This window comes from Synchiropus splendidus, chromosome 3 (genome assembly GCF_027744825.2).
Source record: "Synchiropus splendidus isolate RoL2022-P1 chromosome 3, RoL_Sspl_1.0, whole genome shotgun sequence".
NCBI classification, from domain to species: domain Eukaryota; kingdom Metazoa; phylum Chordata; class Actinopteri; order Syngnathiformes; family Callionymidae; genus Synchiropus; species Synchiropus splendidus.
The window spans coordinates 31,356,009-31,383,163 of NC_071336.1; the positions used below are offsets into that span (position 1 = coordinate 31,356,009).

Consider the following 27,155-nt stretch of genomic DNA (forward strand, 5'->3'; position numbering starts at 1 on the left):
AATTGAGGGCTTTCTTTTTTTAATCTGAAGATTGGATTAATAAAACTCGAGAGCAAAAAATAGTTTGGATTTGCGCTATATTCATTTGCTGTTTACAAATCCTCTTTCAATACTTTTTGTGTGTTTTGGTAATTAGATAACGCATTAAACTCGCTTAAGAAATCTACTGCAGTCACGTTTGTCAATTCACAAAGCATTATTTAATTAACCCTTACATGTATTTGTTAGTTAAAATCACTGTCACTGATAACGTATACTTTGAGTGTCCACCTGAAATACCACAACTTACACAGTGATTTATATACTGGATGTAATAACCTATGGATAAAATAGAATCGTAACTCTAACCCGGCCTCTCGACAAACTTGGACTTTGGGAATAGGAGAAGAAATCACAGAAGGAAGAACAATCGTATTACATTGGAAAACAACCTCAAACAGACAAAATAATAATGTTTGAAAAAAAGGTTATTTCATAGGTAAACCAAAATAATATATACATGCTTCTGCGTAGTGCATGTTGCACAAAGAAAATGTTTCATTAGAACCCCTTAAATGAAAGAAAAGACACATCAAGCTGAGCCAGAGCTGATGGGTGACTTTATTTCACACCATGATGGTACCGAACACCTGCCAGACGTTTTCTGGCGCAGTGTGATGAAACGCACAATGTCGAAGGTGTAAAATTCTTACTTGATATTTAATAAGGTTTTCTATTTTTAGTGGGGGTCACAGCCATCCATCATAACGGAGCGACGCCCTCTGCCAGGGCCTTCAGGAGAAATACGAATCGTCCAGTACGCAAGCGCAGCATTCTCAGACAGGGCAAGCTGAACTAAATGCTCGCGATCATGAGAAAAATACCGGCTCCCAATAATACTTCCTTCATAATAAATCCTCCCACTGGATGTAAATTTAATATGAATACCTGTAGTGGTTCCACGAGGTCTAAAATGCATCTAAATGTACTCCAAAGAGAATACATGATCGTGTATAGCTTTAAAAGAAGTTAATTCAAATGAGCTCAACGACCGTGCTTTTAGTTTGAAAGCTACACCGGAAGTGAGGTGTGTTAATATTGCGCGGAGCAGACGGAGCCGGAGCAAGTGTTTGCTCCAGGGAGAGTTTGAGGTGAGTACCAGGTGCCGGTGTGAAAATACGCATGTGTTTGAATGAAAACCTCTTGTCATTGAGCGTGGGTTGGTGGAAAACGCTCCTCCACTTGTGTTTTGTTCAATATCGATGTCTGGTTTGTGTCTGGGGACTGAGTTTCCCGTGAAAGAGCCGGTCAACTGCCACACGCGCATGATGTACCCACCACTGCCCGATGACTTCGCTTTGTTCCCCGCCTTGTTCAACCACTTTACCTCGCCAAGCGTCTCGAAGTCTGCATTTACATGCGTTTTGTCGTTGTCAGACGTCGTTTCCCGCCTGTGGCACGAGCAATTCTGCGGAAGAAGTTGCTCATCCTCGCAAGCTAGCGGACTCTGGTTGTGATGGAAGCTGCTGGTTGAATGATTGAAGTGAACCGGTCTAATGGAGGGCGTTTCAACCTTTGGAGTCCGTCATGAAGTGGGTTCTTCTTGAGCCAAAATAGTGTCACCCGGCCATTCGTTCACTTCTTTTAGCTCTCCAAAGAACATCCTTATTCCTACTGGCAAAAGAATGAACGAGTCATAGCACGGAAAAATGTCTTTCATATTGTAACTAGCTTCTTAGTGTTAAACAAAATAACAAAAATACCCCCCCTTAAGCTGTTTTTAAAAAAAGAAGAAAAAAAATATATACAGGTGTGTGTGTTCCCTTGTTCCTTTTTAACTATATATATATATATATATATATATATATATATATATATATGAAGGTTCATATATGTATGAAGGTTGTCTGTTCTCTGGTTTGTTAAACATTCATCTCAAACTATCAACAGGTGGGCAGTCGACACATTAATTTCATGAATGAAGTAAGTGATAACTTTGGAATATAAACCAAGGGGGATATTTGACTATTAATAATGAGATAAATATTTCCTAGGGCAAACTCAAGTCAGTATATGAAACTCGGTGTCGCCCCTGCAAGTCAACCTCCCCCACCTGAACCTGCCTTGATCATCCTCCCGAGCCTGAACAAATCTCCGTCCTCCTTCATCGGGAACCTCACTAGTTGCCATCATCCTCTTCATCTCCAGCATTCTTGGTCCAGCTCTCTCTCCTCTCCACACTCTCTGTCCTCCCTCGCTTTGCCTTCAAACTTCTCCACCTGAACTGTGATATTCATCGGCCCGCCTAGCAGTTAATTAAGCTTTCTTCCTTCTTCACCAAACAAGATCAATAGTTTGTTTAAAAGCGAATGCCGTCACTCTGGGAACAAAGAGGAAAGAATTTTGCTTGTTGCTTGTTGTAGTAAGGATGTGTCCTGTCTGCTGACTTTGCAAAAATGACTGCCATGCGCCGCACGTGATATCTGAGGTCAAATTCTGTATTGACGTAGCAACGATTAACCAACATATTGATTTTTTCCCCTGTTTTGTTTACATTAGTTCCATCCTGCAAACAAACATGGCTACACAAAACCAGGCAAAAAAAATGTTTTCTGTGGATGTGACCTGAAATTCCTCAGCGCTTCCTTTCTGTCTCGTAGTCCTACGCAACGTTCCGGCATGTCAGCAGCTGATATCTCTCACCACCAGTTAAAGATTGTATTTGTTGTCGCTGTCCTCAGTGGAGTCTGCCAAACGTGCTTTTTGTTTGCGAAGCTTGTGGTTTGTTTTAACTTTCCAAGGCACCAGTTGTGGAGATTTGTCGCCACATTCCATGTGTGAATCACTTAGTCATGCAGAAACAATTCAGGCAAGAAAGGTTAGATAATGATAATCCCCAGCTCCTGGTCTGTTTAGTTGACCATTCACGGTGCACACAAACTGACCTGCTATTATGCAATCTCACCAAAATCATACCTTACTAACCGACCACACCTGCTTTGTTCTTTTGTCGTATGTCCCACCTTCCTGAGATGACAAACTTGATAACAAACTTTGATAACAATTAAGAGGAAGTAGAAGAGAACATGCTTAAGAAAATTTTATTGTGCTCTATAGCTGGGTGACAAGTCTAAAAATGTTGATAAAGGAAGAAAAAAAGTTAGCACCGTTGCTAGTTAAGGTATTGTAAAGGTTTACATTGCGTGTGGCTGGCTCATGAAGAACCTTTCCCTTCGGACTGTCCTCCGCCTTGCTCTACCTTATAGGAGTGTAAGAAAATATCAACACCCTCAAATTTCACCAAACTTGATTCCATGATATTGTATTGATATTTTTGTTTAAATATTGCAATGGTTGATTGTGTGATATTCTCTTGATATTTTAAGTTGTCTACATCAATATTTACTACATGGATACTTTGATATGCTGCTGCATTTATACATGTTTAATATGCTTTCTTTTTGCTCACTGTAGTTATTGTATGGATTAAGTGAGAAATTCATTCCTCCAGTCTAACTGCACTGACGTCATAAAAATAAACTTGTCTTCATGCACATGATATTTTACTTCTTCATCTCATCCCCCCCTTTACAATGAAGGCTCACAATATATTGCTGAACTTGTACTATCATAATGTATTGTATCACCACTCCTGTATTGGGATACGTATCATATTGCAAAATACCTGCCGGTGCACAGCCCTACCACCTTGTTACCTAGTTGCACCTGTCCTCTTCATGCCTGTTCATATTTTTGCCACTCCTTCAATCAGGAAAAAAAAAAAAAGAAAAACTAGAATTTATTTTTCGTGTTAAGATTAATCACTGGCAAGAAAACAGCGTGTCACACATCTATCATCTTGCCCACTGTAGTCTTCCTAGGTTGCGATCTCAACAGGGCAGGAGAGGGTGTAGTCTTCGATGCGCTTAAGATTACCATTGAATTTAAGCAAGTGCTGACTTACTTTCCTTGTTTTCCCTGGTTCTCTGAGAGTTATTCCCACCAAAGAAGTCAAAATACTCCTCAGATTAATAAGCTTTTGGTACGTTTTGTGAACAATTCAGTGTTTTGTCCGTTTTTTTTTTTCCCCGTCAAGATTCAGACATTTCATCAAAGACTGCACTCTTCCATGCCGCGCCAACCAATCAAATTTGAGTGTTGTGACAAGCAAAATGTGGATAACTGCGACATTTTGCCTGAAAACAATTATGGTGCCTAAGGTGGTGAAATATCCGGTCCACAAAGGTGTACATTTCTAATTCAGCTATGTTACACTGGAAACCAGTGTGACAGCACTACGATTAGGAAACTATACAGGCACTGATGATGGAAAATTGATGGTGTCCTGTCCAATTTGTCAGATTTTTCAGTTGTATATGCTTCTCCAGCTGCCAAGTTCAGTGCATTGCAGTCACCAAAATTGCTGAACAATATGTCATGTCCATGAAAGCTGTTTTCATGCTCGGCTTCTGCGACTATAAGTAACGTCAGGATAAATACGCCTTCCTTTTGCAAGAAAAGTGTGCAGAATATATGGGTTTCCTTCTGTGTATTTAATTCTTACAAAACTTCGACTTCCTGTTTATTCTGGGGAAACCATCTTGTATTGTCAGCTCCGGGGTGGTGAGGATTCTCCGACTTCCTGACTTGGAAATCCAACTATGGCGATGCATTCCTGTCAAATTCTGGCTTTCATATTGAAGTTCCTACTTCTGAGTGCAACTGTCACTCAACATAAGCCTAGCTGGTGAAGGAAAACGTTACTGCGCTCAGTTATATTTAGCTCATTGAACCTCCATGGACACAATGGTAGGCTGTGGTCTGTGACAAACACTGTCTTCAAAATTCACTTGGAGGCTAAAGGACTTGTTGAGCTGTGCTTGTTTGCCATTAGGTGATTGTGATTCAGTAGTGAGTTCATTTTTATCTTTTATGCTAATGTCATTGTTTTAACCACTGCAATAACTTTCTTCTCTAAACAATTACGAACAAAGTTTGGCGAAATGCAGCCAGGAGCCTGGAGATCGGCATCAATAACTAGGTCAAGACTTTATGACACTTTTGTCCCTCACACTCCACGTCTTTTAATATTGCACCGTCTGCTCTTCCACTTTAATCACATCCTTTAATTTCCCAGGGGAGCTGATAAATGTCCTGTTTAACTTGAGCATGATGTGAAAGTCTTGGTTGTGTTTGTACCACGGAAGACAAGGGCGTCTTTTATTCCCATGCCGCGTCTCACAGTGGTAAATACAGGCGAGGTATCGTGGCTCGAGGTCCACAATTACAATGATGTGTGAGAGCATGACTGCTACCCTTTGTGCTGTAGCTGCAACTCGAGCAGACTTGGATGCGTCGTTGAGTAAAACCTCTGCCACTTTTTGTTGGCTGTGTTGTGAGACACTAAGTAAACAATGCCGCCATGTTAGTCCTGAAATAACCTGCAATCACACAAAGTTTAGTTTTCACCAGAAATGGATTTGACTCTGCAGTGGGGTGAATTGGTTTTATTCTTATCTTATGCTTGTCCAACAACTTGGAATCATCTGTTATCATTGACTGTGACGTCATCAACTAGCTGCAGATATCCTTGAATTTGAGGTATCGGCGACCAGCCGATTCTTTTTTTGAGAAAACAATCTTATCTGATCTGTACTGATCTCATCTACCACAGTCCTTTGCTGCACACTCCAGCAAACACATTGTTGCGAGGCGGGAAAGTTGAAATGAGTCCTTTATTAAAGAATAGACGGACGTACTGTCAACCAAAACGCACATGCGACACAACCAAGCGTCATCACATAAAGACCCTTACTACATGCAGAGCCGGAGATCCTTGTCAGACATATCTGCGGCCTGAAAGTAATCGAGTTGTTGCTTTGGTTTGTTACTTTGTGCTCTACAGTTCTGTTTTATTTACTGCTTCCTTTACTTTTAAAAATACTGCTGTATTAAAGGGTAATTTTTCAATAATTAAAGTTGCAAATACTGAAGGTCAATTGAAGGTCAGGCTTTTCAAAAATCGGTGATCGGCCAGAAAACCGAACGGTGCGTCCATCCTCGCTTATGTTATCTCATAGGGACGTGAATTAATTGTGGCATCTGACGGGACAAAGAGAGACTGAGGCGTTTAGCGGGAGCAGCTGTCGGACATGCAGCACTGGATGTTTTCCAGCGTGCGCGCTCATAGCTTGGCACGGCCACGTGAAAGGCCCAGGCCCCGTCAGACCCTCACTGAAGTCCACCACGTTGTGAAGGGTAGAGACGTCTGTGTGTTGAACGGCTCAAATCCTAAGACCCGCTGAGCTATTTTCAGTCCACCACTCAGGGGCAACACCAGCACAGCTATCATCACACAGCGCAACTAAAGTCCACAAACAGGTCAGCTGTCAGTGGAGCGCCGCAACGCCGGGCTCGCTCTTTGACTTCGCTGGGTCCTGGTGAGTCTTTGGTGTGTTATTATTGCGTCCTGTTGACCTGATATAGAACTGCTTTTCCAGGGTAAACAGTTTGTTGGTTTAACCCTTTGACTGGATAGCAGCAAAAATAGGAAGTCAGAAGGACAAGCAGGGATTTAAAGGGACAACATGTTCACTTTGGACCTGCTGAAGTATGTGAAATTAATGGTCACCTATCATTCTAGTGGGCACGCATCTAGATTACAGTGCTAAATATGCTTGGAAATCATTTTGCCAAATCTGGCCAATACAGGGTTTTGAAAGTCCTGTGCTGATTTTGTTTTTTCCACTAGTCGTGCGCGTTTGTTTTCCGATTAACAAGTTAGTTTGGAATGCGTCATTGGAACGCTAGATAGATAATGTATGTGTCACTCTCTGCTATACGTAGTTTAAAGGGAAATTGTACTGTATTCTCAGTTCAGGCCTCCAAATTAAAAATGGACCCCCTCAGTTAACCTAATTCAAAATCTGAACACCCACACACATTGACACCAGAATACAGATGATGCTTGTTTCCCAAGTTTTCGTGATTACGTTTAAATATATGCAGTAAATGTACTGTGACATGTGTGTGTGAAGTTCATTCAACATATTTATCTGAGGAGTTGTGTAGCTTGATGTATATTCCATTGTCATGTTATGATGCGTTCCATTTGTGCTCAGAAAAATTGGTGTAGTAATTCCCAGGTGGAAAGTGGGAGAATCCTCATCACCTCAAGTACGCAATGCGAGATGGCTTCCCCGAATGCAAACAGGAAATAGAACTTGTGAATGAATGAATTTACTCAATAAACAAACACAGACTAAACAAATAATGTTTCTATCAGTTGATGTTTATATCAGTACAATACATGCATGAGAATAGCTTTTGTTAATTTCTTCTTTTCCTACTTTGATAACTGTAACACATTGAACGCGACTGATATCATTCCGAGCTCCAGTTTCCCACATCTGAGGTGACTGGAATGCATCATTGGTCCCAAAGTTTTTGTTGTTTTATTTTTTTTTTTCAGTATTTCATCAAGTGTGACACGCACTGATGGACTGTTAAGAAGGACAGAGCGTAGTATGTCCTTCACAGTTCTCCCCCTCGTTGTCTGATGACATGGTTGTGCTGTTACGTTTATACGATCAGGATTGGTACGATTCCATTTTGAGCCTGTCCCAGTTAGCTGTGCTTCTTAACCGATCTCTTAAAGCCTCGCCTCGAGTCACTCCCCGAAGCTGCAGGACTATAGGTGAGAGCAGGAGCGTAGATTGACCATCGAAGGACAGCTGTGCACTTTGGCTCAGCTCTTTTTTTTACCCCGGTGAAGGATAGAGAATCCTCGTGGCTGAAGATCCTTCTCACCACTTTTAATCTCACGCTTTGTCCCTGACTTGCAACTAAGATATCTTGATCTTGGCTGCATGACCTTCGCCTGTGAACCTTTCCTGTCATAGTTGAAGGACTTGGCAAGGTGGAGTTGACGGAACCACATCATCTACAAAAGGCAGTGATGGAATCCTGACGTCAAATTTTTCAAACCCATTTATCTAAAAAAGTATGATGAGGAATGCATATTTAAGAAAAAGGGTTGGGCCTTGAATAATCAGAGGCTTTTTACTAATATCTACAATGAATCAGATTTGATTTGCACTTTAAAATTGGACACAAGAATTGACTAAAGTTAAGTTGGTGATGTGCGCATTAACATTTCTGTACTTGCGTCTTAAACATTTTTTAATGTAATTTTTTGTCCATTATTGTTCTTTTTTTTTCTGTCATCAATGAATCATTCCAAATATCTGGAAAAAGGAATCACTTTTTTAATATATACAAGTAAAAGAACAAACTGGATTTTGTTTTTAGTTAACACAGAAGTCTCCATATAGTATAAAATTGTAAAACAAAGCATGACGAAATGTAATTTTGTGGAAATTAATATTGAAAATGAATGAATACAGAAATGAAACACTGCAGACAAACTTAACTCAATAAATATTAATACACAGTGTGGAAATGTGCGTCAAATGCGGTGAGTCGGTGTGAACGTGACCATGACGCATCACAGTATGCATTTCTTCTCTCTGTTTTTGGAAATCATAACAAAACAATTGGCCTAAAACTGAACTTCCCTTGGAAATGTGTGTTGGGAACAGCATGTGAGTAAGACCCAAGTTTTGGAAATGCTGCCCAGAGTCAGTGCTGCCATCCAGTCACCTCTCTTTATTTAGCTGAGCACAGATGTCTGTGCTGGTTTCTATTATCAGAGTAATGAGGGCCGTGAGGGAAGCCCTAGACGATGAAGTGGACTTCAGCTTTAGCTCCTTCTGGTGCTTTGTTTTATTTTTTCTCCCCGCAAGACATGCATGTGACTCCACGGTGATCCCTCGTCCCCGAGGACAAACAATTCCATCACACACAAACACACCCCCTCTGAGTATTTCTTTAGCCCCCCGCCCCCGGCTTTTATAAGCTGATGTGGAATGCGGCGCGCGATTATTTGGTTCTACGGGTACGCAATATGTTTAGATCACAAGACTTTACTTTGTTCTGTGAAAACACAATTAATCTGGTGGCTTTTCTGACTCGGTCTGGATTTACCTTCTGTTTGTGTTGATCCTGCCGTGACACTGTGACATTATGGCTTGACGACATTCGTGGGATTCCTGGGCTGTAAATATTTGGGTGCAATATCTACAGAGTCATGTGTTAGATTGAGGTGGTTTGAACATGTACAGAGGAGAGAGAGCCAGTACATTGGTTGGAAGACGTTGAGGTTGGAACTGCCAGGCAGAAGGTGGAGAGGAAGGCCAAAGAGGAGATTGATGGAGGTGGTGAAGGAGGACATGAGGTTTGTAGGTTTGAGAGAAGAGGAAGCAGAGGACAGGGAGAGATGGAGGAGGATGATCCTCTGTGGCCACCCCTGAAGGGAGAAGCCCAAAGGAAAAGAAGAAGAATCTAGTCATGTTTTGGTCGTCCTGTATGTCTGCTGCTCGACATTAATATGGGGAAAATATTTAGTTTTGAGAGCTCTGATCCCTCTGTGACGCAATTAATAGTCTGGTACAGACTCACAGCTATATTAAAGGGTGGTTCCATTGGCTGATCCAAGCAGTCTGCTGAAATAAATTGACATTTCTCATGTAGTCCTACAAAATAACACCCTGACCTGCCTCTTCTAAAACCTGTGAAAATGTATGCATGGCGTCACAAGTTCCCTCTGATGGGTCAAAGCTACTGCCTGACTGACTTGACTCACCTATGCTACTGAAACAGTTACTCCAGTTGGTAGAGAGGAAATGATTCATGATTCTTGCTTACACTCTGAATCACACATCTCTGGTCACTTGGTTAGCTGTACAAGACATTTTGTCTTATGGGTGGAATCGAAAACAACAACATAAGCCCCTTTGCTTTCTCATGGTCACTGTACTGAGAACAGTTAAGATGAAATTCCAGCCAGCTAATAAATAAATAACAAATAAGGGCTGCCAAGGCATTCCAGATCCAGATGCAAACTTTAAACTGAATGTTAAAAGTAGACACCTTTTGAGTATAAAGCAAATAGCTTCAATGTTATCATCCAAATTTGTATTGTATTCATGCTTTTGTTTTAAGAAATGCACGCTACCTAGGTGATGCCTGGCTCCCCAGCCAGGTCACAGAAGGGGCCAAGCTGCTGCTCAGTAGTACGTTGTTGTATTGATAACCTTGGATTTTCTTCGGGCAGTTTTAGTATAGTGTAAAACTGTGGGTAAGAGAGAACGAAGGAACATGCTCAGATGTACGTTGATTTATCATAACCTGAACAGAACTGAAAAGATGGCTGAAGACGCTGCAAGCCGTTGATGTGCAATTTAATAATTAAAAAAAAAAAAAAAAAAAAAAAAAGGGTACGGAGGCATGACCTAGTTGCCTTAATCGCAAAACGCGGTGGGATACCTTCTAGTTACCTTAAAGTGTAAATGCACATCGACTTTTAAAGTGTCTGGAATGCTGTTGGCAGCTCAGATGTGCTGGAGAAGTGCCTATTAAAAGGCATACTTGACCACTATGATGATTAAGTGTCATGACATCAAGTATCCACTTTTTTCAATTGGAATTCAATAACATTTTCTGTCGTATTCACTTCACACTCTGCTGGGCCGCTTAAAATGCATTGGAGGTCTGGATTTGGCCCTCGGGTCTGGAGTTTGACACTAGTCCCAAATCTCACATGGATTAAATACACATCAGTAGAGGCAGCTGTTGTGTAACGTAATTTCTATTTTCATATAGATGTATTTTTTTTTTTGACTTATGTGATATTGGCTTTGTCTGAATTCATTGAGGCTGTCCTTACATTTTGGAGCGTCGGCAGGAATGAGCCAAAATGACCTGCCACTCGTTTAATTTGATCTGCAGTGCCCTTCACAGCGAAGACCTCCCAGTGCAGGATGACTCATCCTAAATATCAAACACCATATTTTATCGTCGCTCCTGCATGAGTCAGTAAATAAAGGATTCTTTACAATCGGCGCTGTCCAGTCAAGATGACTATATCTACAAATGACTTTTACAGCATGGATTTAGCTGGTGAGCTAACAGCTTCTAATTCAAATGGGTCAGATCAAGTGAAGCCAAGTAACATTATGACCACATGTGGTTGACCTCAACATTTGTGTGTGGTTTCACTAACAAGCTGTTGTCGTCATATGAAATGCAATAATCTCTGCAGGTGATGGTGTGTACCCAGGACAGTTCTGTGTGCGTGAGCGAGCATCAGCCTGTGACTCACTTTTGAATGGCTCCTGGAGTCACATGGCTAATTGTCAGTAGGCTGGAGGAGGAAACATAATCCTGAGGAGGAAGGCTGTCCTTATCAGTGCACGCACGTTAGTTGGAGGGTGCACTTGTCTCGGTTGGGAGGCTGGAGACCACATGACCGGCAAAGTTGCTCACTCTGCATCTCTAACGCTCTAACTTCTTTTCTCTTGTTTTCTCTCCCCTCTTGGCTTCTGTTTGCTTTCCTCCTGCACTCTGACCAGCCCGGGGTCTCTCTTCACGGCAGAGTTCACCATTGCACTACCATGTCTGCGGCGGCTTCTCTGCAGTGAGCAAACAAAGGTACGTCCATTTGTGGATTTCTTTGATTTCTAAAAGGTCATGAACGAGCACAGATTTTTTGTTTTTTCATCTAAATAACAGTTGCTATGTGGAACTTAAATTTACTGCCTTGAATAAACTAATAAATACACATACATAGACATCAATAAATAAATAAATGAACACATTTTACAACGATCCACATCATTCAATTGACTTTTGCTGCGATCAACATCTTAGTTAGCGTTCTACCCTTTTCAGTTTGGTAGAAACGCAGCTCTTCCTGTCTTAAACTAGATGGACTCACTTGCTAGTTTAAGCAAAACTATAAACAAAGTGAGGAGATATTCTACTTAAAGTGCTGCCATTCTCTCTGTTAAGCTTCAATATTCACATTCAGCATCTTTTGACCCTTTCAGCGTGTCTTTTATGTTCTTTTGCCGTTAACAGCAACAGACTCTTTTTCTGCTGATCCACATCCCCAGTTTGACCTTTTGACCGCTTTGGAAAGTAAAACAGCTTTCAACACGTCGGAATCTGAACTCTTACACTGACCACCTGCTCAAACTATCAAAATTGTAAATAAAATAGGCTAATGCTCTTTGCTCATGAACTCAACTTTCTTATTAGGAAACAAAATTACAAATATCCACTGAAATTTAAATCATGCAACACAATACTGAATTTATTGCAGTCTCAACTGGCTTATTCTGATGACTCAATATATGGTATGAATCCCTTTTATTTTAAATAGCACTCCATTACAGAAATGTCCAAAGTCTGTTGTGGGTGCCTTCTATGGCCCTACATCAGTTACATACGTGTTGTTTATGGCTTGCAAATGTTGAGGTCTTCTGGTCAGTGGAAAATAGTCTTGGCATCCTGCTTTCTTGGTCCTCTGTACAAAAGAAACGTTCATCATCTGCAAGGGTGACCAATGCAACCCATCCTCACTCACGCTGGCTTAATATATTGACGTTGGGAAAGTGGGCTGTTGCGTCCTATGCTGACGCCGAAGGCAGCCTTCAGCGTTGCATGTTGATACATAAGTGTTTCAATTGATGCAGATGTTCTGGCTTCTGTGGCTTATCCTGAGGCCGTGGGCAGATTTTCCTATTTTCCAACGTCAATATTTTACATCATGGGAGTGAGGATGGATTGACCATTGTGTGTGAATAAGAATCTTCATATTGTTATTTGATTATTTTGTCACTTGGTAAACTGAAATTGTTTTGGCTGCAACTATCACCTGTTTTTGCAGTTGACTAGTCCCCAACTGTCTTAATGATTACTGGGCATGTGACGTGAAGGGATTGACCAACACATCTATTTGATGTGGTGCAAAATAATCACAGTAAAAAAAAGAAACAAAAAGAGAATAGTCCTTTCTTTTCACGATGGTTTTAAATGCCACATACACTCCACCACATCTGCTGTCTGGTCACCTCTTAGAAGACTCAGTCTTAGGTTCACTTGCCAACTTCCTTCAGACTTTTGCTGATCTGCAACCTCCACATGGCCCTTTTTTCAGTGTGTTATTTAAGGAAGTTAACTGCTTTATGACTTTTTATTTTTAGAAAGACAATCATTTTAGTTTGCAGATGAGGAAATCAGTGCTAGCTTTAACAACAAAATTATTATTTTTTGTTTGATCTATCGTTGTGTATTTCTGTTCTGTTCCACGCTCTGTCAGAGTGGAAATGCAAGATGGTGACAACGAACAACAAAATTCATCGGGATTACCTTACAGAACAGCAAGCACCAAGCTAAGCTCTGACCTTATTCAGGGCCAAATATTTATTTATTTTTCTCCTCCTTCAACCCCCCTTCCCCCCAGTCAAAAGAGGTATGTATCTAGATCCAGTGTGGAGGTCAAAGGATCAGGTTTTCGCCGAGCAAGTGCTCGCCTGATCTGATGCTCCAGCACGACCTCGGCATACATATCCTTTCACTACATTCATGTCGATGGAGCGAAAGCACAAAATGATGATGATTTTTGATTGAAGATATTAAAACAAAAATGTCAAGATGTTTTGGATGACAGTAGACATCAACTCCTATATTAAAAGTTGAGTAGAAGACATCTGATCGCGAAACACGCCGACCTTGTTGAGGCACACTTGTTTCTACGACGTGGATGATTGTGTCGACACATGGAACGTGGCCACAGTGGTCACAATGTAACTGAACGTTTGATAAAACATGAAGGCCATGTGTGTTATCTGCGTGCAGCGTAACACTATCTGTTTTCGGAAAAGTGTGGAGTAAGCCGTGAAGACGGGATTCGATGACACGTCATTTTTGTCATTGAAAGCCCTGTTTTATGATACCTTCACTTCCTCTGAACTCCCCCGGCTGTTAATGAAGAAGTGAGTCTGTGGAAAACACTTGTGGAACGCTCGTGTGTTGCGGTTGGTTTCGTGAACTTTGACCCATTATTTGTCTGTGTTAAATCAGGCAGAGACAAATAACTTAAAATAGCAACCAGAAATCCAGAGCTGGAGGAGCGCCGAGCTTCGGACGGGATTGAACGACTAAACGGCTTTTTCTTGTTCAAGCCTAGCTGTCCATGTCCATGGCACGGGGGGCCGTGTGCAGCCCTTCACCCTGGTGTCATTTGTGGCTGATGAGATGCACACAAACTTTGACTCATCTCATCAGCTGTTCTTGACTGAAGTTCCTGTGAGTCAAATGGGACTTCCAGGAAGTTGAGCGACTCTGTGGCGATAATTCTTAAATTGAGAAACATCTGTCTGGCTTTCTGTGGAGGATGTTTCTGTCAAAACCAGTTGCACTTAGAATTTTGAACGTCTGAATTACTCGGGCTTTTAAATTCAATTCATGTTTGACCCTCATGTCAAAGGGAAAGACAATTTGCTTTTAAAAAATCATTTTATTTTGAAGTTCAATTTGGTATGAATCCTTTGATATATTAGTTGTATTCCAAGTTTTTATACCATAAAGGTTGGTGTGTTGAGTGGGTGATTTTTGAGATTAATGGTCACTTACTTCCTCTTCGCTGCCAGTGTAGGGTTAGTGCAGGCAGTGCAACTTAAACACAATTTTCAGCTGCAACAGTGATGTATCTCTGGCCACTTGCTGTCAGTAACATATCCAAATAGTCTGAGCAATACACATGAAACACACTCGAAATGTTGCGGTCACACGTTTGCTGTGAAATGATGTCAATATTTTTCATTAGAAGAAGTTCTAAATTATTGCAAAAGTAGAACACAATTGAGGGAAAGGAACTTTTTTACCAGGCCATCTGTGTGAGTTTGATCAATGTAAAAACACCAGGAGGCATAAAGTAATTTGTGTTTATAACATTTACAGTCTAAATTCCTCTCCTTTTGTTTCTGATATTAGAATGTAAAGTCAAAGGCAAAAAACTATGTCCATCCATGTTTTGAGCTATCAGCTAATGTTTAACTGGTTGCTAGCTCTGTTTTTTCTGGTGCAATATTTAAGTATATGGTCTGAGTGTATATGGAGTGGAGCAGAGAGCAACTGCAGCACGTACAGTCTGTTATCAGAGGGTCCCCTGCACAGTAGCACTGCTGTTATCAGCAGCCTATCACATTAATAGTTGATGGCTGTGCTGTGTTAAATGAAGTTAAATGGCATTTTGTGACTGGGTTAAAGTTTCACTGGAAATGTTTTTTTTTTTTTTTTTTTTGTTTATAAGACCTTTTTATATTGACTGTTTGGACCTCTGGGCTCGGCCTTCTCCAACATTCTTTACATTGTGGTGGTGTTTGAAGTTTAAATGAAATGGGATTTAAGCTTTGTGGTCTTTCCTGTTTCTTTCTCTTCCTGTCTGGATATTTAGTATTGGACTCGATGGGGTCATGACTTGGTTTTTTTTTTTTATCTGACTGGAATCACTAGTTCATGGTATAACATACCCAGGATGAATGATTTGTACTTGGGCAGCAAGTGTAAATGGAGTTCACATGACGCTCCTTTTTATCTCCAAGCACTGTCGTGTAAAATATGAAAGGACACTATAATAACGTTTCCTCAGAGATTACGCCCTCAGATGTTTCTGTTAGTCACGATTTCTTTCCAAATTGAAATGAACATCCCCGACTCCTTGTTGATCTGATGTTCCTGGCTTCGGCTCATATTTCTGATCCCGTCCCTGAAGCAACATGCTTATTCCCATCTTGTTTTAAACCTCCTGTGGACTAACCCCTCCCTCTTCCGTCTCCAGGTTATGCTGCCCAAAAGCTGTCTGAGTCCCAGCGAGAAAGAGAAGGGCTAAAGCCACAGCGATCCCTGAGCAGCTTTCCAGATTCTCTCCAGCAGCGGCTCTCTGCGGAGACATGAGCACCCCCAGCACTCCCAAGCAGATAACTGATGCTGTGGCATCGGTTATTCACAGCGTAAGTCCGACTGCATCACTACCGGCCACATGACGAAGCACGTGAGACGCACACCAGGGCGACTAATCAAACACTAGCGAGGTGATTGCATTAACAATGGTCACTTAAGACCAACCTCTAATCTGTTTGACCCCCTGTTCCGCTTCTGTTCTCCATCCAAACACATGATCAACATGTTACAATTCAGCTCGGTCTTCTGTCCTCATTGTAACTCATTCGAAAAGGTTTTCATTCCAATGAGTCAAGGATATAAACATGAAGCTGGTCTGCATCCTTAACTTAAGCCTAAGGCTATGAACCATTCAACGTGGCACCTTACTGTGACGCCTGTGCTTTCTTCTTTGCCCTGCAATTTTTTTTCTCCCACAATGTACTTTTTTTCTTTTGAATGAAGGCCTATGTAAAATTGTTGTCAAGACTAGAGCATAGACAGACTAAGACCAAGTAGAAGAGGGAGACAAAGATCAAGACTAAGACCGAACTGAGTGCAGGCGCACAGGTCTATTACACATGTGGTCACGTGTTCTGTATTTAGTTTGGTCCCTGTTTGCTCTGGTCTTGACTACAACACAAGGCCACTGTAAAACTCAAATCAGGCCTAAGTGAGGAAGTGTTCCATGAGTTCTGATCCACACACTGGCTCTTCGACTGGGATTATCAGGGCCTAAGGCAAGTGGAGCATCACACGTTTTAGTCCCTACTTTAAATGGGTTCTTCAGGGCTACCATCGCTACCATCTCATTGGCCCGTGGAGTGACGTCCGAGCATCACCACCACTGATAGGAGGCAACAGGTAGAACCACCATTTTTGAAATCCTGAATGAACTGCTTCATTCTGTTTTCATCATTTTTAAAAGCAGGGTTTGATGCCACAGATTGTGGCAGTCAGGTGGATGGGGGAGACGTGACGTCGGTGGAATGCAACGTTCATCACCACCTTCATAGGCTGTGTCATATCTTGACACAAGTGCCTTACCATGCCAGGACTAAAGTGAAATTGGGGGAGATAAAAAACATTTTTTTTATAATATAATTAGTTGTTGTTTAATTAACATTCTTCTGTTGAATGTGATGTGACTGAGTTCCAACCTTTTGTCTACACAAACAAGTGTTTGAGTTTTGAGTTTAAATAAAAGGGCGAGTCTATTTAGCAAATATCTAATGTGCTTCAGCATAAAGCTCTTCTATCAATACAGTGCTTACACGTCATGGGGATCTTGGTTCCATTTTTTTCTCTGCGGTTTAACTGTAACTTTACATTGTCTGTGCGGTCACTTTTGATTGAGACTTCTTCTTACAGTGGGTCAACACAGCTGTTTGCTTTATTACACATTCCTTTTGAAATCGTTCCAGCTGCTGCTGAAATGATTCATTCTTGTCATAGTACAAATAGAGGAAATGTCTACTCGCACTCCACCATGAGTTTCTTTGGGGTGGGGAGTAGAGAGGTCAGAGTTGTGTTAGCAGTTTCCTGTGTGACTGTGCTGCGTCTGTGGAATCTAGAAGCTTTCTATAAACCACCAAACTGCTGTCTGTACTTGGAATATTGTCCCAGCATGTAAGCAATAGGCAAGGACCTTTGTAGGCAAACTTTTTTGCACTTCTTTTCTCTTCTTTTTAAAACACATTTTAAATTGGGTCATTTTGTTGGGGTCAAGATTCCTCCTCAGATCAAGGGGTTTAGTGACCCGATCATAAGTCGGGGATGGTCACCCCACCGATCATTGCAGTGTTGTCAGTCCTCATGACTCTGCATCAGTTTGTAGTGACGAAGAAAGAGCTGAGCCAAAAGACAAAGCTCTGAGGTTACTTGTTGTTTGATGTTCCTCTCACCTGTATGAGCTTTGTAGTCAAGATCTATCCAAGACTGGGTGGCAAGATTTGTCTTCTGTCGGAGACTCCAGAATTGCTGCTCTTCTGCATAGAGAGAAACCAGTTGAGAGGCCTGTATCTTCTCAGGTAAAATCCTCTTTGATGAGGAGGCCATAGGGCGAACCCAGTACACACTGGAGAGGTGATGTGTCTCTGCTGTCACCGTTTAGTGACCCCTTTAGTTCGGCTGCTGCCCACTCGACTTGACCTGGAATGGAAGGATTTTTAAAATGCTAGAACAAAATGAAGTGAAATAAAGACTTTCTCTTTTTTTATTTTTGGAAGAGAAACTTAAGTGCAACATTTTTATTTGGGTGTCAAACTTCTAACTCCAATAAGCATCAGCAGGGTTTGACTGTGGAGTCTGTTCAAGTCTTAATGCTAAGATTTCCTGACATGACATGATGTGTGGTTATCTATTAGTTTTTTTTTTACCTTGACTTTCTTAATCTTTGCACAGCTATTGCTAAATGATCCGTTTGCATCAGTTCTGCTGTCTATAAACCTGAGAACTCCAGATTATAAGATAAGGATGACTATGTGCTGTCTCATTCTGATCACCAGCTTTTGGTCTGTGATCCACCTTTAACAGGAAATTATACTTGTCATTATCACCTTCAGTGTGGAAATTAGTCATTGCTGTTACGCTGGAAGGAAACTAAATTTAACCCTCTGATCTCATGGTTTATCTTTGAGCACAGGGGCTTTTATAATGAATTTATACATGTGAGGAAATGTTACTTAAAACATCCATACTCTTAAAAAATAAAAAAAGTGCATTTATGACATCCAAATTTGGTATATATTACAAAAGAAATGGTGGTTATGTATGTAGTTATTTCAATAAAATAATAAGGTATTTTACTCTCATACATATATTATAAAATTTAAGTATGTAATTATCCAGAAATTGCCATTTTACAATTTAATGTTTAACTAAAACAATACTGATGGTGAACAAAAGTAAACAGAATGTGAGTTTGAGTACAGTATTGATGGTATAATATGCGAGTTTGCTCTATGTGCTGTATTTGTATCCAATAAGAGTTTGAATGATTAATTTCCAAACTAGATATTCTGTGAAATAGAGTCATAGTCATAACAAAATTTCAATTTTGTAATATTTCAATTTTGTAATTAATTTGACTTCCACTCATATTCAGACATGTTCCAGTTGAAAGTAGCACCACTTTGTTGTCATGATATTGGGCCGAAGTTGAGAAGCAGCATGCTTACTTCTATGGTTGGCTAATGAAAGCTGTTGTAAATCAGTTGGTATATAAAAGGGCATCACTTATCTTCTGCAAGCACAAAGATAATGGAGATAAAATTCTTGTAAAGCTGTGTAGGAGTCACTGAGGTCACATAAATGGAAAGCATCTTGTTTCTGTTTTAGGACGGTCTCTATATAAATGACCTTGGGAGAATGTACTTGTTTATCTGAAAATATTTCCGTATTATTAATTATAGAATGGTCAAGTTGGTTTTCTGAGAAAATGTCAATTATTTATCACAGAATCGCTGTCTTTGACGTCACTTACCGTAGAACCATTTTATGGCTGGCTTGAGGAGGATATGCTGACTCATAAACATTATAAAATCAGCTGTAAAATAGATTTATACCGTACATCCATAGTCATCCATAATGTCTTGGACATACTCAAAAATACTTTATTATTGTGAGCAAAACATTTAATGAAGAAATGCTAACCCAAGTGACGTACAAACAAATCATTGGCTGGTAAAAGGGTTCATAAAAAACACATGAAGGAACACCAGCAACAGAATGAAACTGGATTTTTTTTTCCTCTGTGTGATTTGATTTGCATTATCTGTCACTTATTGTGACGCAAGTCTGTGTCACTTGGTGTTAGACGGCACCGTTATAAGGTGCTATATACCAAGGAACATGTATTATATGTAGAGTAGTGATGAGATTGCATCCCCTGAACCCCTCCTTTGAAATGTCACACGTCACACCTATGCATGTCTATTTGATGTGTTGAGATTGAGAATGTGTTGTCGGATTTCTCTTCCGGCTCTGAGGATGATACACTGGAAGTGCCCTGGGACATGGCCCATCTCAGGGAGGGGTTTGCCATTGACAATGTGACTAGCTTCCTCCTCTCACTTGCTTTGGGTGGCCACTACCCAAGCTTTCTGTCCTAGAACCATTCAACATGGCATGTGCTTTTTTTCTTTTGAATGAAAGCCTATGTAAAATTGTCATCAAGACTAGAGCATAGACAGACCAAGACCAAGTAGAAGAGGGAGACAAAGATCAAGACTCAGACCAAACTGAGTGCACACACAAGCACGGGTCTATTACACATGTAGACGCACGTTCTGTATTTAGTTTGGTCCCTGTTTGCTCTGGTCTTGACTACAACACAACACAGCGATCAGACCCTTTACTGGCCGGCATTTATCAGGTTTGTGTGGAGTCATGCTGGACACGTAGTTTCCGGCATCTAGGTTGAGTTGCCAGAGGTGTGAAGCTCTGTCCATCATTCCCTCACTCATGGACATGGACACAAACTAGAGCCTTGACCTACCTGGGGGTCCATGATTTTTTATTTGTCTTTTTTATAGTTTGTAGCCTGTCTCCAACAATAAACTTAACACCAGAAACGATGTTGCTGGCTAAAGCAAACAGACAACCTTCAAGTAAACACCATTGCACTGTATTGCCTCATGACTTTTATGAACCCGCTGCAGTGCACCTCCTGTACAGCCACTATCTGTCCTGCTGGTGAGGCCTTAACTGTTTAGACAACACATTTCCTCCGAAGCGCACGCCTCTGTCTAATTAGGTTTGTTAAGACCGACGAGCGTTTGCACTGTCCCGGCTCTCATTGGTCGTCCTCTCACCCAAGTTAATCATTATCTCTGGCACCAAGTGTGTAGCCAAGGAGATCTCAGCTAAGAGACCACGTTGTGAAATTGAGTCACGTCCTCTTCCTCCAGTAGAGATCTGCCCGGGTCATGTGACCTAGACCGACAGAAATGGGGAAGCAGGTCGCCTTCTGATTAGGTCTCAGATACATTCGTCACATTGTTTGCGTCTAATGGATTATTTCTACACTTTAAGGGTAAGCTAGCTGTTGCTGTGCTCATCTGTGACTCACTGTTCTGTCGTGCGATCATTCCCAGTCCGAACACCATGGAGGGTGCAAACACTTGTTGTGATTCTGTATGTGGTGTCGCTTTGTTTGACCTCAGAGTGAACTTGACAGCTGGTTAATGTTCGTTCAGTCCCGTTATTGCTCTTTTACTTCAAAGCCTTAATGATTTTCCTTTGGAACTCAAAACGCGAGGTAATAATTACTCCCCAATGTTTGACGTTGGGAGAAACAAACCCAGCTAGAGTGGCCACATGGACCGGGAGTAATCCACTCCGGTGCTGAGGGTTCTCCAAGGATTAGCAAGCAAGCAATTAAAAGGGGCTAATAAGCTTAATTATCTGGGCTACGACTTGATACCTTACTCTAAAGATGTCTCAAACGCTCCGTCCATTTGTGCTTGAAAGTGCTTCTACAAGTTCTGGAATTTTTGTTGTGTCATTTATGAGCCTGATTGAAATGACGAAACCGGAAAGGGGATGTCGACACTGAGGTGATAATTATTTAGCTGTTAGAGTTGTTTGTGTGGGTAACTCTGTGTTGCCTACTGTTGCCGTGGTCCATGCTTTTGTATGGGACGTCACCTATTCAAAGCCCTTTTTCTCACTTGTAAAAGTGTAAAGTTTTGTAAAGGTCAAATGGCCAAAATTTGTATTTTGGTATACTGACGTGGAGGTCAAGACCAGAGCATACAGAGACCAAGACCACTGAGTGGGACGGGACTAAACTGAATACAGAAGCATAAGTATTAAAATGATTTCTTACTGCAATTGAAGCATAAATAAATCAACATCTGAGTTCCGCCGCCTATTTTTATTCCATAAGAACGGAAACAAATAGTGCAGTGGTATTTCAAAATCCATTACTGCCATGCTATCGGGCAGAAACATATTCAAAATTTGTGCCGCTGCGTTAAGTGTCACAAGTGAGGTCACGCTGTGGACCAATCATGAAACAAATTTGACAAAAAGAACACCGAGGTCCTGCCATGACGCCCCGACACTGTTACTGCATCTTTAAGGCCCTGGTCAACCCGTCCACAGCGTTGCAGAGGTTTGCACTAGAAATGTGACTCCCATTGACAAAAGAATATGGCAGGAAAGTGACTTTGAGGAAGGTTTGAGTTGTCCATTGGATACCTGGCCGCCCTGATCGCTCAATGTTTGCGGTCCTTTGTGAAATATAGTGGCATTTAAAATTTTCTTTTCAAGTCTGTCTGGCCAGTATTTCTAAATGAAGAGTATCAGCTGAGTCTTACCCATTATCCATTGTGTTGTCTTGTACAGTGGCTCCAAGAATGTTGGAGATGGAAAAGAGAAGGATTGAAGAAGACATAAAAGCTGCTCTAAAATGTAGTTCTTGAAGATGTCCTGGCTAGGGTCAATGAATCGGGTCATTTGGTAGGTGTACTGCGCAGAATAGAACTACAACTTCTTCACTGAATGAGACTAGAGAGCTCGGGTGTCCTAGCTTCTTCTTGGACCTGTGGGGTCAAAGGGTGACCTGCCTTGTACAATCCAAAGTGTTTGTTGATCGGTTGATGAGGAACATTTGAGACAGGATGGGTCTCACAAAGTGCATTTTCTCACGACTGCTCTGCACTTTTTCTCAAGCCCTGTGTGTAACTCCACGGTTAGCTTTCTCTAAAGTGAAATCGGTCTTGCATGAGAAACCTGGTGACGCTGTGATGAAGCAAAACTGTAAAATTGGTTTCAAACATTCATCAAAAAGTGGATTCAAAGCAGAGCAAGGTCACAGGGCCACTGGCTATTTGTTCGCCCGGTTAGATGCGAGCCAATGCTGTCGACAGCTGCTGCGATCTTATAAATTAACCGGGAGCTATGAAGTGTATTCCGAATGAGATTGGGTATTACACTCAGCCTTATCGCATAACTCCAGAACCCAAGTTTGGGGAATGAATCTGTTCTTTCATTATGTCAGCTTGAACATTGAGCTTTTCAACCTGAAAATAATAAAGTTGATTTGTTTTAATCGGTGAGGTCGCCGCTTGACTGATCGCTTTGATTCCCTGCTGAGACTACAGTATATTACAAATCTTTTGCTCCATGATATTATTAGTTTGTACAGAAGTAACGTGCTTTTTGTTTTGTTTCCCTAGTGGGTCATGTTGTTGTTCATGGACAGTCGCATCATTCATTTGGCTAGATTGTATAAAAGAGATCTTGCGCAAAAAATATGGTCTAATTTATGTCACGTTTTTACCTCTGCCAGAAAGGTTATGTTTTTGATGTGTTTGCTTGTCTGTTATGGACGGCTTTGGATGCCATTTTCAGGAGATATGTGAAATGGGACAAAGAACAAATGATTAAATAAAATTAAAAAAAATAAATAAATTGAGAGTGATCTGGATATCCACATTTTTTTTTCATTATTATTGTCCGTGCCCCTCTTAGGGACTTATTTTCCTGTTATATTTGGTTGCTGTTGTTCTTTAAATGTATTCCGTCCTCCCTACACACACAGAGCAAAGGATCTGAAGGTTAGCGCTTCGATTCTTGCAGGATACCTTGGTGTTGGAAGACAGTGGACTGCAGATGCTTACTTTGTCTTGGGCTGTTTTTGAAGGAGAGAAAAAAAAAATCTTATTTATGGCAGGTGGTCATCATGTTATTGCTCCTCAGGATACATTTATTTCAATGTAATCTCTAGAAAGATATGAGGTATAATAATTATTGTCATAACTATTTCACTATTTTGCTTCAAATTTTAACCACTAGTGTAAAGTTAGTGCCACATGAAATGCATGTGTCAATGTGTAGTTAAAGATACAATAATATTGATAACTGACTCAATCATTTTAATTCCAACCTTTTAAAATCAGTAAATGTAGTCCTTTTTCTGTGAAGCGACATACCCTGGCTGTTTTATGCTGAGATCTAAAGCACTGATGTGTATATGATTTTTGGGGGAGGAGGATCAAAAAATGACTGATGTAGTCTGCAGATGCAGCTTTGATACGGAAAAGGCTTTGATAAGGAGATGAAACGCAAAGTCACCTGCCTTCTGCTTTTATACACAGGGTCGCACAAGGTCACAGGCCTCTGTCTTCAGCCAGCAACCTCTCTATCTGTAAACATCAACAAGTTTTAGTGATCAATTAAGGAGTATAATGGATTGGAGGAGGTAAATAGTCCTATCTGGTTGATGTTTTTTTATTTTTATTTTTTCAACTCTGCTCCTGCTGATCCCCTCATGTGGTTTTCAGTAGTGGGAAAGTCTCTCACCGCTCTGTGAGTCCCTCGCACATCTTCAAGAACTCTTGGGATTCACTGTGAAACCGTGATATGAATGAGGGCTGTGTGAAAACAAACAGCTGGATAGTGTAGCGGCACTTGGTGGGTTTTCTGGAGGGAAGCTAGATTCAATTATGCAACAATGTGAAACAATATTTCAGCCGGACGTCTGAGGGGCCTTCAGCACTGTGCCTTCCTCGTCCTTCATTGAGAGAGGCTTTCGAGTAGTGTTGTTTGGCATGTTCTACCGGAACGTGACTCAAAGTTACCTTAAAAATGGAAGTGGGGTGGGGGTACCCTTGTCTGGATGACACTGGTGCCAAAGATGTGAGCTCCCCCAAAGACCTCAGTACCTTCATAGATCATGTCACATGGACTGGCAGCTAGAATAGGGCCTCGACTTCTTCTCATATAGACAGGTTGCCTCAGTTTTGAGGTGGGTTCCCCAACTGACCAGCTACCAGAGTAGTAACCCCTGGTTTACACAGGACCAATCTCCTTTGTGGAGTTGGAGAGGTAGGAACGAACTGCAAACCTGGAAAAACCTTTAGAGTTTAATTGATAAATTCTTCCCTATTCTCTAGTAAGGAGGGGCCAGACCCTTACTGGGCATCGCCAGGGGTAAGTTAGTCGTGTTTAATTGGGGCCTCATCGCAGTCTTTGAGGTTCAACACATGTCAGGAGTCAAAACATGTTAGGGAGAGGAAATGGAAATGTCTGAAGTTCTGAGAACTAATAGTAGTGCTGTGGAAGTGTACTAAACCTTGTGATGCCTACACATCAGGATGGAATCTGAATCACATTTTGCGTCACATCAATTTTCCAAACTTGCTAGTGATACTACCCACTCATGTGTCAAAATACTGTGAACAGTCATTTAACTTGGCCGGTAACTGTCGCAGTATTTTGGTTGTGTGGTTAGTTCTGATCTGATCGATGAGAGCAGTGGAAACTCACTCAAAGGTCAAGAAGACGAAATTGATGGACACAGTCATCCTACCACAGGTGTATGTTTCTGAGCAGGTGTTTTCTCTGCTCCCTGCAGCACTATAGAAAACTTAATATACCACGATCAGGAGAAATATGTGCAGGAGCACCCCCGAGGGTTGGACACAGCGAGCCCCCACCTCAGGATCCCAGACATCTGGCCCGGGGTCAGCAGGGCAGCATCGCCGCCGCCGCAGATCAGTCGTGTTAGACGGCGCAAATTCTCTCCAACTTATCCTTGTCACAACATCCCACCAGCCGGGCTCAGGGCAGCAGGAATCTGGACCCTGCTGCAGGAAAACAGATTGACTAACGGCTCACATGATCCTGTCACACCGCGGTGTGGAAATGGAGGCACTCCAATTGTTTTCAATTTGGAGCTTATCTTAAAGAGTGCATGTAAAGGCTGGCTCACCATGTGACTTGTTGATAGCCTTGTCGACCTTCGAGCGCCCTCTTGAGGTGTCTTGTGGTAGTGCGCCAGGATGTGCACTCATGTTGGTCTTGTCCAAAATGTTCATAAAATATAGGTCTTAATGTATATAATATATTGCACCGTTTAATGGAGCTTTATTTAGCATTACAAATTAATAAAATTTGAATGTATTCTGACTCCACCTGCAGCCGGCTTCTCCTGTTGAGTCGTCCCTCCAGAGGAACCTTCACCCAGACGATGAAGACGACGGGGACCTGAATAAGGCTTTGGGCGTCCAGCGCTTTCAACAGATTCTCACGCCGGCTGCGGTCGTTCCTGCCGAGCAGCATCATAACTACCATGAGGAGGACATTGCATGTAAGAAGACTTGCTCTTGCTTCCCGTCAGAGGTTTTCATATGAAGTGCTTAATGTTAACCTACAATGGTCATCCTTTAATGTCACCTGTCCTCATCGTGTCTTCCTTCACCACACCCATTTGCATCTTTGGTTGTCTTCCTCTTCTCCTTTTTTCTGTTCTCTCCATCTCCAACATTCTCTGTCCAATTCTGTCTCTCCTCTCCAAACCGTCCGCGTCTGGTTGCACTGTGGTAGGAACAGAGAAGATGCCACTCCACTGTAAATGTGAACAGGATGGGGTGTGGGATTAACCGTCATTCTGATTTGACAAGTTTGACTGAGGTTTCCATTCCATGTCTCTGGTGCAGATCACAGACACTCCTCTCACCACATCCACCGGCCGCTGTCCAAACTACCTTCTGAGGGGCGACGCAAGAAAAGCAGCAAGAAGAAACGAAAGGACAAAGACCACAAAAGCAGCCATGTTCCCATTGAGGAAGGAGGGGAGGATGAGGAAGATGAAGATGAAGACACTCTGGACCTCAGTCCTGCTCCTCCGGACTACACCGAGGTTGTGGAGGTAACAACATGCGTCTTCAAATGCTCACCAAGGTTGATTAGTTTCCTTGTATTCAGTCAGAGACGTCAGATGGCAACAAACAAAAGTTTCGAGTTTCAGTTGGGTTATTTTGTTTGGCCATTCAAATGAATCTTATGATTTAAGGTTGATAATGGCAATTCAGTTTTGCATCCATCAGTTCAATCTCAATTAGTCTCCTTCATCCTGGATGAAAGTTGATGATTGTCACTGTGTATAATGTGGAGCACCTCAAATTGGTGACCTAAAAATGTTCCCTGAGAACGAAAGCTTATACACATTTAATATGCGAGTTTGCCGTCAGTTATTGTTTTTGTTTCTATAATTAAATAAAAAATAATCACAGTCAGTTTTAATGAACTCACTGTGGTCATGGACAAAAAAACAGCTAAATAAATGGAGTTTACAAAAAGCCTTCACATTATTTATGGAAGGATGTCAGAGGAGAGTGTGTGTTTTTTATGTGCAGCAGAAGAAATCTCTTGACTAGGGACTGAGCCGAACTACTAGATTCACCTTCCAACTCTTCCACTGTGACTGTAGCTTTGCTTTGTCAAGCATCATAGCAGCCCGAGGTGAGGCTAAGTGATGAATGATTTAGGCGATACTGAAATATTCATCGTGGAAAATATAGTGATGCTCCTCCATCCAT

At 41.5% G+C, this 27,155-nt stretch overlaps 1 protein-coding gene across 5 annotated transcripts in view; it reads left to right on the forward strand.

The window, feature by feature from the left end:
• The first annotated feature begins 1,089 nt into the window (after positions 1-1,089).
• The window catches only part of slc4a2b (solute carrier family 4 member 2b), a 42,641-nt gene continuing 16,575 nt past the window's right edge, over positions 1,090-27,155 (forward strand). For 2 of the 5 annotated variants that reach the window (XR_008414275.1, XM_053861262.1), the window contains exons 1-4: positions 11,187-11,529; positions 15,725-15,896; positions 25,756-25,924; positions 26,274-26,485. Coding sequence is in view for 4 of the 5 variants with exons in the window: in XM_053861262.1 (XP_053717237.1) it covers positions 15,837-15,896; positions 25,756-25,924; positions 26,274-26,485 (441 nt within the window). In the remaining variant the exon portion in view is untranslated. Of the gene's footprint in view, positions 1,131-11,186; positions 11,530-15,724; positions 15,897-18,896; positions 20,861-25,755; positions 25,925-26,273; positions 26,486-27,155 lie in introns of those variants that run through there. The other 3 variants (XM_053861258.1, XM_053861260.1, XM_053861259.1) reach the window with 3 other exon arrangements.